The sequence below is a fragment of the Acanthopagrus latus genome, chromosome 7, assembly GCF_904848185.1.
Source record: "Acanthopagrus latus isolate v.2019 chromosome 7, fAcaLat1.1, whole genome shotgun sequence".
Taxonomy (NCBI): Eukaryota; Metazoa; Chordata; class Actinopteri; order Spariformes; family Sparidae; genus Acanthopagrus; species Acanthopagrus latus.
This window is the reverse complement of record NC_051045.1, coordinates 29,565,983-29,582,522: the sequence shown is the minus strand read 5'-3', so window position 1 is coordinate 29,582,522 and position 16,540 is coordinate 29,565,983. Positions and strand designations below refer to the sequence as shown.

Genomic DNA, 16,540 nt, shown 5'->3' with positions numbered 1-16,540 from the left:
CTGAACATGAGCAGAGAGTGAGGGTGAAAACTATTTCCTTTTCAGGAGTTAGGGTTAGGGGGGACAATCACCATCTGTCTCTTTTGTTACACATGTTGTACTTGAAATTGAAGATGTCTTAACAGGATTACTAATAACTATTATTATTTGATTTGTGGGGAAATAATTAAATCTCACAACACCATCAGGAAGGATCTTACAGCCCAGCTATTCTGCTGTGGATGCTGAGAAGTCAGGTGTATTATGATAGCATGTATCATGCTTACCTGTCTCTCCACTTCCTCGGTAATATTCTTAATCTTGGCCTTACAGTCCATGGTCAACAGGTCCAACTGCTTGTCAATGAACTCTAATCGGTCCTGGCGGTCCTCTTTTGTCTCAAGGCAGTAAACCCTACAAACACAGACAGACAGACAATGCATTTGTTGTACCGTCACAATGAAAACAATTCATACAGTTTCTTCCCAAGCCTTCCACCCCCAGATGAACAGTGTTTACAGTCTGAAATAACTGACACCCCTTACAGAGTCGTTGAGGACATGTGAGCTGAGGACATGGGGAATGATGATGTTGTTGTTTTTTCTACTTCCCCCTCTCTGTCTGCACTGGATCCTTTACTGGTTTTGAAAAAAGGTCCAGTTTGGGTAACCACAGGTTTTAAGTGCTCCCGGGATGTGTTTGTGTTGTTTCTCATTCCCCTCTTCATCTTTGCTGGCACAGTCTCAGACCAATAGTTTAGGGTTCTGATAACTCCAGCCTGTGATGCGAGTCGGGACAGCAAGGACTGTCTCTTGTGACATCTTCCCATGTGAACTTGATGTTACTGTCCACTGCATTTATACCTTCTGTAAAGGCTTCCGCTTCCCTCATTCTGATTTTGACCCAGGCATTGTCCACATAGACCAGTGGCTAGGAACACTTCCTGTGAAGGTAATCAAGGCTCTGCTCTCAACTTCATCCATATAGAGGTTGGCCACTATTGGGGACACTGGTGAGCCCATGGCACAGCCATGCCTCTGTCTGTAGAAACCAGTGCTGCCCCTCCCTACACTCAGAACGTGCACTGTGCGTGGGGCCCCACGGTCCATGGGGGGCCCCATTTTGTGCAAGGGGATGCATTCTCTGCAAATGTGCAAAGGATGCCGCAATGATTGACAGCACGCTGCATCTGACAAATCAGTGGTCAGATGTGCCGTCAAACAGCTGGAGGCAGGTGGAGAGATGGACTCCAAACGGCAACATGAATCAGGAGCAAGCAAAAGAAAGAAAAAGGCAAAACAAGAGGAGGCTCGTGCTTGAAGGTGGGTATGTTGTTGAAATAAAGAACTAAAACTTTGAGGCCTAAACACCCCAGCTGCTAGCCTGCTAATCCTGAGACTGAAGACAGGAAAATTCTGTCTAGATGTGGACTAGAGATTACATTTTCCAGAGGCCCTGATTAGCATTTATCTAATGTCTTGTTAACTGCATATACAATCACCTCTTGAAAAAGGAGTGGTTAATTGACCAGTTGGTGGTTGCATGTTGGCTTAGGTTTATAGCCATCAATCTATGCTATCAGTAGAAGTTTTGTGTTATTTTTATGGAGGTAAAATGTCGCCATCTCTTGGTGGATTTAATTCATAAGACTGGGTAAAATAAGATAAATTAAGATAATCCTTTATTTGACCCAAAATGGAGAAATTTCAAGCGTTGCAGCAGCAAACAGCAGTGTAAGAATATAGAACCTAAGTACAAAATGTAAAAATAAATATCAAAAAAATTTGAATATAGAAATATCATCAAATCAAATCATAATGAATATTGTCAGTTGTAGTTATATTTGCAGTAATTGCATTTTAATCTCTGAGAGTTTTACGTATTTAAATTCATTTCATTGTGTAATTTACCATTAAGACCAAAACAAATCTTCATAATCTGCTTGTATGATGGTTTTTTTGTCATAACATGGTCAATGCTGCAGTTTGCTACTAAGGGTGACACAGAGCCAATGCCCAGTACGTCACCAGGGCCATCAAGCACCATGTCAACGGGTACAAATGCAGCAGCACCCAGCATATCACCAGGGCCATCAAGCAACATCTCTTCAGCTAGAGATGCTAGTATAACTACTCCAAGTGCAGTTGATCCTGCTCTGTGGCCAGCACACCTATCAGACATCGATCAGGTTGAATTTGTGCACCGAGGGCCTTTTAAAGTTGTGTCAGACTTCACTTCTATTATTGAAAGAGGCTGTTCATTTGATTTGTTCCTACCAATAAAAGGTTGTAAACCTAAATGGCATTTCGTGATACAGTAATTTTGTAATGGGGTGCCTCAAAATAAAATTCTGCTTAGGGCCCAAATTCGGCCAGGGGCGGCCCTAGTAGAAACCTTCACTGTGCTGGAAGTAAGTGGTCATCAGACAGAGGTCAAGTAAGGGAAAAATGCAGTCCATGTGAAGCTGGTTCTGCTGGACAGGGTGCAGTCCTGTAGCAGGTGGTTCTTCACCATCTTTACCACTTCTTGAGTGGGAATACATACATGTACAATGTCTTAAGTCAAACTGGAACTTGGATGACAGGTAGATCTCCTTTTAAATACTTGACTCACCTCTGCTCTTGTGCAGCAATGTGTACAGAATCCATAATGCGGCGCAGGGCTTCAGAGATCTGTTTGGCCCTCACAGTGTGCTGCTCAAACTTCGTCTTCACCGCGGACTGCGAGATACACTCCTACAAACACAACAGACACATCAGCAGACTGGTCGACAATCCAGACAACAACTCACTGGATAATTCACTATTCCAAGTGCAGCTAAAACTCACTTCTGACTTCTGGTTTATTTACTTATTTCAACCAGTAAAAAAATCACATTTTTAAAGTTTAGTCAGGCAAAGGCCAAGTCCAGTCTAAGTTTATGTACTTACTAATTCAATTTGACAGGAACACATCACAACAACATTTGGGTAACTTCTACCCAGAATGAGTTTAGTCTAGCTTAGCACAAATACTGGAGAGAGGGGAAAACTGCTAGCCTCCATCAATCTAAGCTGGCCTGTTTTGGACACACAGTGATAAAGAAAAATGGATATCTAATAAGATCATGGAAATAAGCACTAATAGTAATAGATAGTTATAATAAAAACAACAGGGACCAAAGAGTGTGTTAAGTCAGGAACCATTAAAACCTATTTATATTTTATTTCTACTTGTTATACGTATGAGTATCTTGTAACATTTGTGATTACCTTACCTCAAATCGCCTCTCAAAGTTCTGGAACTCAAACATTCTTGCTTGAAAACCCTCTGCAAGAGCTCCACCTAAAACAGAACAACAGGCTGTAACACTGTACTTAATACCTGACTTTCAGTGCTGATAACAAAATAATACGACCAATGAAATGATCAGTACCTAACTTGGAAAAATAAATGCATTTCTCTAATAATCTTTTTCATGGATTAAATGTTACATTTCGTCTAAACACAGGCAGCCATAGAGAAGGTTTACATGAGATGGTTCAAAGCTTGTAATTTAAATACAGAACTATTGGACAGGGTTTCTGTAGGTCTAAACAAGTCAAATTTAAGCCTTTAAAGGGAAATTCCAGTGTAAGTTTAATCAATACACAGCAGACATATGATGCCTTGAACTATGTGCTGCAACCCTATTTGTACTGTTCTGAGCATTATTTGTGGCTTTTTGATGGTGATTTGTTGGTGGATGCATATACTGCAATGTATTGTTATCGTGCGGACATTTCTGAGGTTGAAAAAACTACGTAAGCTAGCAGTCTGCAAACTTGATCTCTCGAGGGGGGGTCTTACTTGGTGTCACGATGTGTTAGACCATGGATTAAACTTACACCAGAGTATCCCTTTAAGACACTTTAAAGAACATTTTGAACTAAATTTAAGACGTAAACGAAGTATGAAAAAGTAAGGAAAAATACAGTACAGTTACTTTCAAAAATAACTAAATGTTTTGCCATTCACTGAGTGAGTGTGTGTCAGGAGCCCTTTTTAGATAGAAAAGGTGGCAATGTGCCAGCCTGCCTCTCTAAAATGGAGGCGTAATACTCCTCCTTTTCCAAAAGCCACCTCTGGGGTAGGTTTAAACATGTGACGTGAAGCTCGAAGTTGGGTTGTGAACAGTGACAACAAATTTGTCTTCAAAATAAGAGCTTTACATTGCACCCCATTGGAGTTTAGAACTGGGTCCTTAGCAGGGGGCTTTTAATTTGAAAGTAGCGACTGTTCCCAGCTTGCCAACACAATGACAAGCTAACACAACCAAACAGCTTCAGAGACCGAGGAGACGCTGCATCTCCTGGATCTCAGCCACTGTCCAGTTGCTCATCTTGATGTTCGCGTATGAGGTGATGGACTGACTGCTGTGATCAGCTGTTTCTTGGTTTTAAAACTCCCCGGCTGTGGGTCACACAACAGTGCAGGTCATCCATACCTCCGCCCTCCAAGGCGGAAACTCAGCAGACCAAAACAGACCACCAATTTGCCGCCCTCTGTCTAAAACCGGACTGAGCCGCAAAAAGGACGGGCAAACTGGCAGCTTGGTGCTCTGCCTAAAAATGGCTAGGGTTATTATAGCTTTTACATTGTCATTAGTTTTTTATTTCAATTTAGTTATTCAGTTTGCTTTTTTATTTCAGGTTAGTTCTAATTAGTTTAACAAGTGATTAAGAGTTTTAGTTTTTATCTAGGAATTTAATTTAATTTAGTTAACTATAATAACCCTGGTGCATGTGACACGGTGTTCAAAATCCAAAGCACCTCTGCTTTCAACATCGGAGTTGAACCAAAGATGGTTTGATTGTCTCATGACTGCGAGACGGCACAGAGTTCGGGTCGAGCAGAACTGGATGCACTTGGAACGGGAACTGGTGACAAAGGTGTACAAAAGTGTGTGATAGCGTGACTTCGCTAGAGACTTTTAGAAGCTAACTGGTGTTTTTTCGATTTTGTGTGTGACATCAGCGCTTTCATACCAAATGTGCCCAATTTGTGCTTCAAATTCATAATTAAGTACAGCTTTTAACCAACTGAACTCTGGTTGTTCAAGCCAACACTTTCCCATAGTTGTAGCAGATTCTGCAGTCAAAAACTTTCCGGAACTGGCAAAGTGTACAGCGAAACAATTCCGACCGGGCTGTTGGCAAAATGACACTTACGTTTCTGGGTACTTCAGAAAGAAGTACAACACACGGAGCTGACTGTGAATCTCACCAACACATTTCCACAAAACAAAAACAAAAAAAGGCGACAACGAAAGCGGTGAATGAACATATATATCTAAGACTTAACTAAATGTAATTTAAGACCTATATGCAAAATGTGGACGTATTCAAGATTTTTTAAGGCCTAAATTTGAGATTGTGAAATGTAAGACTTTTCAAGAGCCCGCGGAAACCCTGATTGGATCGAAACATATGTCAATATGATTCACAAATCTGACCAAATACTTGATGTAATATTGCTGTACTTCAGTTCCTTCAGGCACTTTGACTGGTGTCAACGTACTGAGGTGTGATGCCCATTAGTACCTCATCTGATGGTTAGTTTACTACTTCAAGGTAATAGTCTTTTGTTAATTATACTGTATCAATCACAAACTTTTGCTCACCTCCAGTGTTGTCTGACCACCAGCAGACTCTTAGTGTAAACCTGATAAATCCACAGTCATGTCTCTCAGAGTGCTCCCCCGCCCCCATTAAATGCTAAATTTGTTCCACACAAGCCAATGTCTTTTGCAAGCTACTTTGTAGTTCACAAGGTACAATGGATGTCCCACCAGACAAGACAAACATACTACTTTAACCAGCTGCACATTTGATCATCACTGGTCTGACTGATCATTTGTGTGTTCTCACATTGTCTGATTTAATTCCCAGGTCAACTTGATGTGATATTAATTTAACCAGATCACTCATCCAAAATCTTTAATGATCCCCACCTGCTTCAGGCATTCCTTGAGCCCTCTGCACACGAGCCTGTAGTACTTCCTTGGCAGAAACAAAGAAGATGCGGTCACCAGCCTGGGCTCGGTCTACTACACCCAGCTCGTCCACCAGGAAATTGGTGCATCGTTCCATATGCTGCCTGCGGACCTAACACAGCAACAACACATTTCATTAAACAGGAACTGCGACCATAAATACTTACTACTCTCTACTTACACCTCAGAGTTTCTTATATTGGAGCTCACAATGCTTATTTCTGTTTGTTGCTGTATCTCTCTGAAAAAAAGATGTTACTGAGCTGTAATAAGGCTGTCCTTGCCTATTACTGCATTGACCTCTGCATCTGTACCTCCCTCCATGTTAATGATACTCCTCAAGTGGGTGGAGGACTCTACCTCTTTGAGGCTGCTGTCTCTTGCATTCTTCCTCATGATTTTCGTCTTCTCTGTATGAATATTCAGTCCTACTTGTAAGGGGGTATCAGTAAGTGTTGTGGTTTTATCCTGCATCTGATGGTGGCTGTGTAACAGTACTGCCAGGTCATCTGCAGTGTCAGTCTACGAGTGTAGATCATCCAGTTATGTCCACAAATCCCATTGGACTCTGCTCTTACATATTTAAGACTTACAGGTAATGCCGGAGTACCTATTCCTGATAAGATTCACCAGCTTAATGGGCATTCTATATGTCTCATAGGCTTCCAGAGACAAAAGTTGTCCATGCATTTATCTTCAGCAGACTCGACTACTGAAACTGTGTCTTTACAGGACTCAGACAGCTGCAGCTGATTCAGAACGCTGCTGCTCGAGTCCTAACAAGAACCAAAAAAGTAGATCACATCACTCCAGTTCTCAGATCTTTATACTGGTTTCCTGTTTGCCAATGAATGGATTTCAAAATCCTGCTGTTGGTTTGTAATTATATATTTAGAATTATATAATTATAAATATATTAACAGCTGTTGTATTGTAAAACCAGGGCCACACACCAGAGGGTTATGCATACAACACACAGATAAAAGCATGCTGCCATGTTTTTAACATGTATGTGTGTTTCAAGTTGTTGATGCTTTACAGTTTTACTGACCTCTTCCATATATTCAGGTTCTGAGGCTGAGGCATCCCAGCGATTGTTAAGGATGAAAATATTTGGACTGGAGAGTCGCTCATTGACCTTGTGAAAGAAGGACTTTTCCTGTAGAATACATAATTTACAACAGTTTACAACAAGATATCGGTGGATCATGCCATTAAAACCTTAGCACTGCATTGACATTTACTACGACAGTCCTGCAGTTAACTTTTATCTCATCACACACCAAGTTCTAGAGGTGACTGACAGCTTCTGTCTCAAACTACTACTTCTGCTGCTTTGTCACATCTCACCGTCTGCATAAGTGTGGACTCTGAGTTGGCCACCAGAACAAACACATCCGCATCCAGGCAGAACTTGTCGATCCAGCTGTCGAGTTCTGTGGTAACATCGATTCCTGGGCTGGAGGGGAAAACAAGAGGTGGAGAAAGTTAACGGAAGTCCTCTACAAGTAAGCATTGCAAGGCAAGAAAACTAAAACTAAAAAAAATAAAACTAAAATACCTCCCTGTTACAAACATTGGAGTATTTGTAGTTTTTCAACTTAAGTCTTATTACTTAATGCATCTTTGCCTGATAACAATGCACGATATTTACAAAAATGTAGAGTGTCAGCTGCTAGTGTTCTTAGTCTGCTGAAATGACAGCAACAGTACAATACATGTGTATTCTTACAAATTACGCATTACATTTTCAGGAAATAATACAATTATTGGGTGCTAGAAAAAGTCATTTATTTAGTCTTGAAAGTGCTGTTTGTAAGAAAAGTTCAAGTTCAAGTTAAAAGAGTATCATTCCAAACTGATGCTTTGGGACTGTGTGACAGGTCGGCGGCCGTCATCAATGTGGAGCTGGGAAACCCAGAGTGACGATTTGGTGAAACTCAAAAATCAAGTTTTCTTACAAATAGCAACTTTAAAGCTTGTTAAAACAGGTGGCAGAATATATCTATTAAAGTATATATTAGTGTTAACTTGTGTCTGACCTGTCCACCAACACCAGATCGTCCCTGAGCAGAGCACACTTAGCTTTGGGCCACATGACACAGACCAAACTGCCGGCATCAAGGTCCTCATCCTGGTGAAGAGCATGGGCCAGCTGATTCACAGTCTGAAAACACACATGTCAGCATCAGGTGGGTTTACACACACAGACCAACATTCCATTTCCACACACTGGAGTTGACGAGGAGACCTTTATGCTCTTCCTCTCCTCAGAGCCTTCAGTGAGGAGGAAGGCCTCGTTGCCATCTGTGCCCTCCACCCTCAGGAAGCAGTTGGTGGTGTGTCCTATGCCAGATGGCAGAACCTTGTCACACAGCATGGCATTGATCACCGAGCTCTTCCCATTACTTGTCCTACAGAACAAATGAGATGGGTGTCAGCATTGCCTCATCCCACTTCACCTTCAGTCTTTCCACAGATTGATTTTTCTTTTAATGTTAAAACCTCTGGTTGTTCTTTGTTCCCACAAGCTGCAAGTTGTGTCACTCTCTATACTCTCTATAGCTTCCTCCTCTCCCTCCTCCCCATCCTCTTCTTCTCTCTCCTCCTTCTCTTTCTCCTCTCTTTCATTCAGGCTCCCTTCTGATCGACCACGGTCCCATGTGACCATCTACCATTTCCGGGTTCCTGCTGCCTTGAAATACAGACGGATCTAGATCATCACACCCTGGGCTCTGCTGGATCACTGCTCTACTCTGCTTCACCATCTCCTCATATCTATATTTCTGTAAATCTTGATGCCTCTCTCTGTCGTCCAGCTCAGTCATCTCCTGGATCCGCTCACTTTAAATATAACTTGTATCAGACTCTCTGTTAAGGTAACTTGTAAACTGTGATTTGTTGCACTTTTCTGTACATGCGACATCTATTGCATGTCTGGCCGTCCTGGAAGAGGGATCCTCCTCTGTGGGTCTTCCTGAGGTTTCTTCCATTGTTATTTATACCCTATAAAAGGTTTTTTTTCCATCAACATGTGAAGTTTTTCCTTACTTGAATCGAGGGTCTAAGGACAGAGGCTGTTGTGCACTGTACAGATTGTAAAACCCATTGAGGCAACGTGATTGTGATTTTGGGCTATATAAATAAAACTGATTTGATTTGATTTGATTTAATGTTAAACGTCACATTTGCAGATGTCTTTATATGGCAACATATAACTGGACAACACTAGTTTAATGACCCAAAAATAAAGAACCAGCTAAGTTTCTAAGTTATTTCGATTTAATATTGAAAAGGGAAGTTTTAAAACTAGAAAAAGAGGGTAACAAACAAATTTACATACCTCCCAAAGAAGACCACCTTCATATGCCTGCGGGCGAGCACTTCTCCAATCCCTGCAACCTTTGCGAGGTAACCACGGACCTCCTGGACCTGCTCCTCTGTGGTGACTGGGTCCAGTTCTTCATTTTTGTAAGTATCTAAAATATTGAGGTCATCAGATATCAGACAAAAGCTTTAGTACTTCAATTGTGTTAAAATACGTATATTTTTTAAACTAGAGACGCAAAGGATGGGTAATGATTACTATATTAATATATTATTGTAATTTCTGTTTCACTTCTGACACCAATAGGTTTGGGTATTGTATGCCAAACTGGCATATGACGATGTCTACCGTGAAACATCGTGATGGACGAGAACATCGCTGTTAATGAGTATGAGGCAGCGTGTTCCCTAAGTGTTGCTGTAAGGCAGCAGTTGTGTAATAGCTCACCACTGTAGCTGTTTCTAAGCATTGCTCTGACATGAGTCTCCAACTGTCTCACCCCTCAGAGGAAGCGATCACCTGTTAACACCGACATGCATCCCTGTGCGAAGATTAAAAGTGCCCTCATGTTTGCCTTACATCCCTAAATCTTAGCTTTGTTCAGCCTCATATGCATAAAACAATGTTGGACGACTAGCCAAAGAAGCTAAGAAACGGCAAGACTGTGAAACAGCAGCTCACTAGAAAAAAAACACTGATTCCATAAATTTAACTAAGTGTCTAGGGTTCACTTAACTTGGCTGGTTTAATAAGAAAATGAGAAACAGCACATGGAAACGTAATGTTAGTGCAATGAGCAGTAACATATCTTTTCACCACCTCTCAACACACATTACAACAACAACTCCTGTCCTACTCTGAGGGGACACACCACTTCTTTGTGCTCTCTGGTGGGGGGCTTTTTGAATCACAATGTTACTATGTCAGAAGTCTACAAATCACCCAACCCTAGATATCACAGTTAAATAATTCTTATGTGACAAAACAAATGAGAAAATAAACTGGGCATTAAGCTTCTTTACAGTAATGCCCTGATTTTACATTTTTATGAACTACAAGGATAGAGATATGGTAAAAGCTTAGGTAATACCAATAAAGAAATAAAAAGCCAGAGTAAGGAGCAAATAATTCAATAAAAGCAATAACTAGCACTGTCCGGCTAAGTGATATAGACTGATAAAAATGGTAAAGAAAAGACTAATAGTTACATAACAAAATGTCAATTAAAAACAATAAATAACACAGCACCAACCTAGGATTGCCACAAGTGGCCAGGGGGCATAATCAGACATAAGACAGACATGTTAAGCTGCTTTCAGTTTATCATAAAGCAGTTCATTTAGGAAAGTGAATGGAAAGCAAATGAGACGCATTAATGTGGATGTTACCTTCCAGAAAGGAAGCACTCTCCTTGATGTAGGCCCCCAACTGTTCAAAGATCCCGTTGATCTTCTTCTTTGCTGTGACAAAATGTTTCAGCGGCGATGCATTCACTTCCGCCATCAGTCTCTTATCTTTCTTGCCGTGGACTGCGTTAGTGTTGGGTCTTGGGAAAACCAGAGACATGGCACTGGGGGGATAAACCATAGAAAGCACTTAATCTTCACACATTTAAGCATTCGTTAAAGTGTCACTGACATGAGCCAAACATTAACAGCAGGAATAGTTTTCCATACCTAAAAACCTTCACCTTGTCAGTGTAGATTGGATTGACACAAGTAAAATTTAAAGTGAGCTTGTCAAAACTAGGGCTGATGTATCACTTCAGCATTAGCATTGTGATGTGTGCCAGGCAACCCATGACCCAACCACTACTTTGGATTAATTTGAATTATATTTTGGATACAGTCATATTATACACAAGACATCTAGACAGGCTAGATAATATGGAGGACCACAAGTGTCATGGAAATAGTAAAAAAAAAAAAAAAAAAGCATTTACCTAATTGTACAATCAAAAGAGGCATTAATACATTATTGTATGAAACTATTAATAAGTAGACTAAATTAATTACATTATGTTAATTTGTAATTTGATATTTTAATGGGCAATGAAATAAAAAAATTAATAGAATTTCCAAATGAAATATAATACATCAATAAATAGCTCAAATTAAAAAGGCATTTACAAAAACATTTAACAGTTAACAAGTCCATAATTTAAAAATACATTAATGAATTCATAAATAAATAAATAAATAAATAATGGAATTTAACAATCTATTTGAAATGCGGTTTAAAAAGACAAATAAAAACAGATTGAATAAAAGTTGTAGTCTGTAATTATTTTTTGTTATATTTGCTAAAATTGTCATTATGATCTGACAGTAGAATAAGTTACAGTTCAGCTGTCTATGGGTCCACCCAGTGACTCCTGGATCAACACAACCAATCAGAGCTAAGAGGAGTGTCTGAGAAGTGTCAATCACTCTCATGCATACATTGCTGGCACCCCCCCTCCATTGCGCAGCACTTACCTGGCAGTGGCCCTCCCCCACACAGGGGGAGTAACCCTAACCCTGCTGAAATTAAAAAGTTAGGCGCGCCACTGCAATCTGTCTAAAAGCCATTAATGCCAGTAAAGAATCCAGCTCTTCCTGTTTTTGCTGATCATAGTGAAAGCTGCAAAGAAGTCATAAGAAATTAAATGTGTTTATCATTGAATTAGGGGATATTTGTCAGTGGCTATTCTTTAATAATATTGAGGGCAGGAAGGAGACCCATTTACAGCGCCTCGGATTTAGATAGCAGTTGAGGCGGAAATGAGTGTACCCTCCAAGGGAGCAAACTGGCGGACCAAAACAGATCCCCAATTTACTGCCCTGTCTATATCCATGGACCTAGCTGCAAAAAGGACAAATTGCAGAATTGCTGCCCAGTATAAAAATGGCTAAACTCTTTAAACTTCTAGAACCTCAGCTGCACAGCAATCTCGTAGTGAATGATGATGATCACTGCATCATTGTTGGACAGCCTCCTATCATCTACTCATAGAGGATTTGCATATTACTGCTCACAAGTGTCCATTTTGTTCAGAACTCTTATCCCTTAACAATTCATCAGCATCAAGCCATAGAATGCAACTTTAGGATGAAGGGCCAATAAAATAATATATAATATCACTCAAGTCATGAGGGAGAGCCAGATTAAACATTTCTCAACATCTGAAGAAACAAAAACTGTAGTTTTGGCATGTCTCTTAGATCCTTCTTAGAACAATCACGCATTCCTGTCCATTTTGTCTTGCTCGTATGTATACAAAGGATGTAATGATTTACCCAATTTTGCAATATCAATTCAAAAATACTGCGATATCATCAAGGGACTGTGATGATACTCACCAATCTATCATGTGTATTTTGCTTGTAAGGCTTGCAGATTTAACAATCTCAGTTATGACTTGTCACACTGATATTTTTGTGAGCCCCTCAAATGAGCTAATTGTGTTGTAAGATGATTTGTGATGATGATGTTGAGGTCATGCGACTGTTCTGTCTGTTTACAGTCTAACATTAGCTTTTTACTTCTAGTGATTTAATTTGCATTTCAAAAATCACAAAAGTTGTGTTAGCTTACATTATTTAGGTGCGTTAGCTCACTCCTACTTAATCTGAATGATGCCGCATGTATGCATGCAACCAGGCAAGCATTTGACCGGAGTGCACACTCACCTCACCTGCAAGATATATCGAAGATTGGACTTTTCCTTTGGTTATCTGTTGTTTCCTCACCTTTCCCTGTGTGTGCGCATGAAATAAGCTTTATGTTTTTATCCAAATAATAATAATGACAATGAGAAAGGAATTGTCTCTAAAGGAACTGTTTCTAATTGTGGTCATGTCCCATGTCTGGGAGTTAACAGATGCAGTAATCATGTGTAAACAATAGCAAACTACACTTCAGATGAACATTGTTACTGGGTGAAAGCAATTGTTGCCTCATGGTCCATGCTGGTATGTGTAGCTGTTGTTGTGGCACGAACATTTCCTTGATAGGCATGCCCTGTCTACTGACTTTTGTGCTTATGTAAGAGCAACATACTTCAGGGTTTCTATTAAAGAGTTGCTTGATCCTGCCCCTTGTCTCTGATTGTGATTATGAATCACATTACATTTAATAATTAACCTACATTATAAGACAAGCTATCCATTTGGCACTAATCAATCACATCTACTTCTTTTTTACCATTACAATATGTTCCCTCACATTGTCGATGGAGTGAAGAGAGGTGGAATCATGTTTGGAGTTAAGTATTTATTTGTGATACAATGCTACATTAACCTCACGATGAAATAACACATACCGTGGAATAAATGTCGTACTGTCCACCCAGCACCAAGAACTGCAGCTGTAATACCTGCACTCTACATCGCTCGGACAATGTTTACAAAAGCTGAACCTCATGAGCTAATCTTCTCTAAAGCAGTGACGATATGAACATCAGAGATGTTTTACTGGACTGCAAGAGATGCTCCGGTTAACCAAGCCAGTGTCTATATCCACTGTCTGTACGTGCGAGCCAAGGCCACTACGCAGCTGTGACCTTTCACACAATTTGAGGATAACGCAGTGGGCGGTCTAAATGTCTCATTTTTGACTGTTATATTTATTTTGCTACGTGTGAATTAGACCAGTGCTGAAAAGCAACACAGACACGTCAGGCTAAAACCAGTTTACTTAAATAACACCATTGCAAGCTAGCTTTTGTCAACATGCGTCACCTAGCTGTCAAACATCGAACTCTAACATATCTTGTTAAGGTTTATATCTACATCACTACAGTCTTTGCCGTGTTAACGTTAGTATTCTTTAACTCAAGTTCCCGAATGTTAGTCCTGACTGACATGACAACGCGCCTAGGGGGACAAATCCATGCTCCATTACAAGCTAACCACCCTTCCAGTGAACTTGGACTAAGCTAGCTATAGCTAACGTACAGTAACGTTAGCCTGCCCAGTGTCAAGCTGAACTGTTTCGGTTTCGTGACTTACCGTGGATGAGGGTCGTTGCTCACAGATAATCCTCTTGCATCTTGGCCCCTTGGCTTTTGAAATGTCTACAAGCTAATGTTACCAACGTTCACGCCTCTACGCCACTGACTGTTAGTAATGTCCAGCTATCTATACTATGTGAACGCAGTGGCGTCACTGCATGGGACAAGCGAACGCAGCCTTGTCAACACACTGTTCCTTTCGTTTACTCTACAGCGCTGACCGGTGCAGGCTGGTGATATCCAAGTTTCGTCCAAAGCACGATACCTGCGACTATAGTGTTTCCTCGAGATATTACCATGGACCTTTAACTATATATTAGATATGGATTCAATATTACGCTTGAAACAGGGGATACTCCTCCTTCTCTTCTTTTTCCTTCTTCTTCTTCTGCTTCAAGGTTTCACGACAGTTGCCGTCCTTCAGGTTGCACTGCCCCCCTCTGGCTTTACTCGACCACTAATGGACTGTTAAGTCCAGTTGATTTTGTGTGTGTGTGTGTGTGTGTGTGTGTGTGTGTGTGTGTGTGTGTGTGTGTGTGTGTGTGTGTGTGTGTGTGTATGTGTGTTTAAAAAATAAAAATAAAAAATGTTTGAAGAATTAATGAAAAATAACAACAATTTTTCTCTTGTAGTGACAGCTGCTGTGACCAGTTCTATGAAAATGACTTGTTCAATTCTGCTGATTCATTACTTTTTATCTCTCCTTTATTTTGTACCTCGTGTAGATAAATGTCCTAATTTTGTAGTACTACCCGAATAACTTTGCCATTGTATATTTCCCCATATACAATTCTTATCTCCATCTGATTTTGAAAGTTTGATATTAACTTATACACATTCTGTCCTGGCTGTTATTTCACTAATGTATCTAATTATTCATTTCCTGGGGTTCATGAGTGTGTTTTTACCCCTGTGGATCATGGGTAAAGCCAGCGTATTGTTATTAGAAGATCGCTGGTTTGATTCCCCTGGTCTGCACACTGAACCTCAAACTGCTCCTGATGTGCTGGTCTGTACCTTGCCTGGCAGCCACCGCTATCAGTGTGTGTATGTATGAATTACTGTCAGTCACTTTGGACAAAAAAATGTAAATGTAAATGTGCATCAACACTATAACTTAACCCTGACAGCTGAATGTGCTAACAGTATTACATAGATGATATAAACTAGGTCTTGATGGTTTCTGGCTGATCCTGTTTTAATGCTTTAATGTTCTTGATGCCAGCCTACTCTTCTTCTTTGGTTTTATTATCGGGCTACAAACCAGCATTAAAGATGCGTGCCACCATCTACTGTACAACATCATTACTTAAAAAGAAGCAATATTATTTATATTAAATCTGTTTCATTTGAATATTTAAGGGTGACGTTTCAATCAGAAGACAGAGATCTATATTAACTGATTTTTTTTCTGCCTAAACAAACTCCCTTTGTTTATGCAGTTTATTCACTCATTAAGAAAACAAACTGACCTTTAAGGACAACTCAATTTTTACTGTTTTACTTTGTTTTTATGTGGCTAACACTGCCACCATTGTAGCCTCAATGCTCTGGGACCTTATTTAAACAGCTTGTTTGTTTGCATAGGGAGAAATGTTTCTGAATTTGTATAACCTCATTAATACATATCAAATATCGAAATATAAGTTTTAATTTCTACTCCAAAATGGCATACTGTCCTTTTAAGAGAAGTCATTTAAAGCTGTAATTGTTTATCCACTATCTTTAACAGCCCATTGAGAACCCACACCCTTCCCAATTCTACCATCCTGTCCTTTAATTTTTCTCTTTCTACCTTGAAATTCCTACAATCAAAACACCCTTAAAAAAGCTTTTAACAGTGTAAAGACACTTCACCAATTTGGAACAATTTGGACTTGTCATTAAAATGAAAAACAAAAATATTCAAGACACCATTATAATGATTTCATGCCACTGTCTATACCACTCACATACGACAGTTAATTGTAATGCTAACACGTGAAGGTGAATAGTTTATTTAGGTCAGTTAGTTAGGCCTGCCATGATGTGTTTATGACACAATGTCAGGTTGTTCTGTCAAACAATTTCAACATTCCATCAAAAAGTGACACAATTTGACCGAATGGAAGTGAAGTGATTTTCATTTTGGTTATGTAAGAGTATTGCAGTTGGGGGACATCTATGCCTTTTGAAAATTCTGCATGGACATTTTTGCAGTAACACACTGTGTCTGGCTGTTTGTCAG

The 16,540-nt window shown here is 40.0% G+C and overlaps 1 protein-coding gene across 3 annotated transcripts in view; it reads right to left on the bottom strand.

Moving 5' to 3' along the window:
- The window catches only part of mfn2 (mitofusin 2), a 31,222-nt gene extending 16,462 nt beyond the window's left edge, over nucleotides 1-14,760 (bottom strand). The window contains exons 1-12 of one of the 3 annotated variants that reach the window (XM_037104162.1): nucleotides 14,312-14,760; nucleotides 12,992-13,057; nucleotides 10,709-10,890; nucleotides 9,336-9,471; nucleotides 8,244-8,406; nucleotides 8,035-8,159; nucleotides 7,343-7,451; nucleotides 7,044-7,151; nucleotides 5,951-6,104; nucleotides 3,236-3,303; nucleotides 2,593-2,714; nucleotides 267-393 (exon numbers count right to left, since the gene is read on the bottom strand). In XM_037104162.1, the coding sequence (XP_036960057.1) occupies nucleotides 267-393; nucleotides 2,593-2,714; nucleotides 3,236-3,303; nucleotides 5,951-6,104; nucleotides 7,044-7,151; nucleotides 7,343-7,451; nucleotides 8,035-8,159; nucleotides 8,244-8,406; nucleotides 9,336-9,471; nucleotides 10,709-10,886 (1,290 nt within the window). In that variant the 5' untranslated portion in view covers nucleotides 10,887-10,890; nucleotides 12,992-13,057; nucleotides 14,312-14,760. The remainder of the gene's footprint in view (nucleotides 1-266; nucleotides 394-2,592; nucleotides 2,715-3,235; nucleotides 3,304-5,950; nucleotides 6,105-7,043; nucleotides 7,152-7,342; nucleotides 7,452-8,034; nucleotides 8,160-8,243; nucleotides 8,407-9,335; nucleotides 9,472-10,708; nucleotides 10,891-12,991; nucleotides 13,058-14,311) is intronic. The other 2 variants (XM_037104161.1, XM_037104160.1) reach the window with 2 other exon arrangements.
- Nucleotides 14,761-16,540: the final 1,780 nt, after the last annotated feature.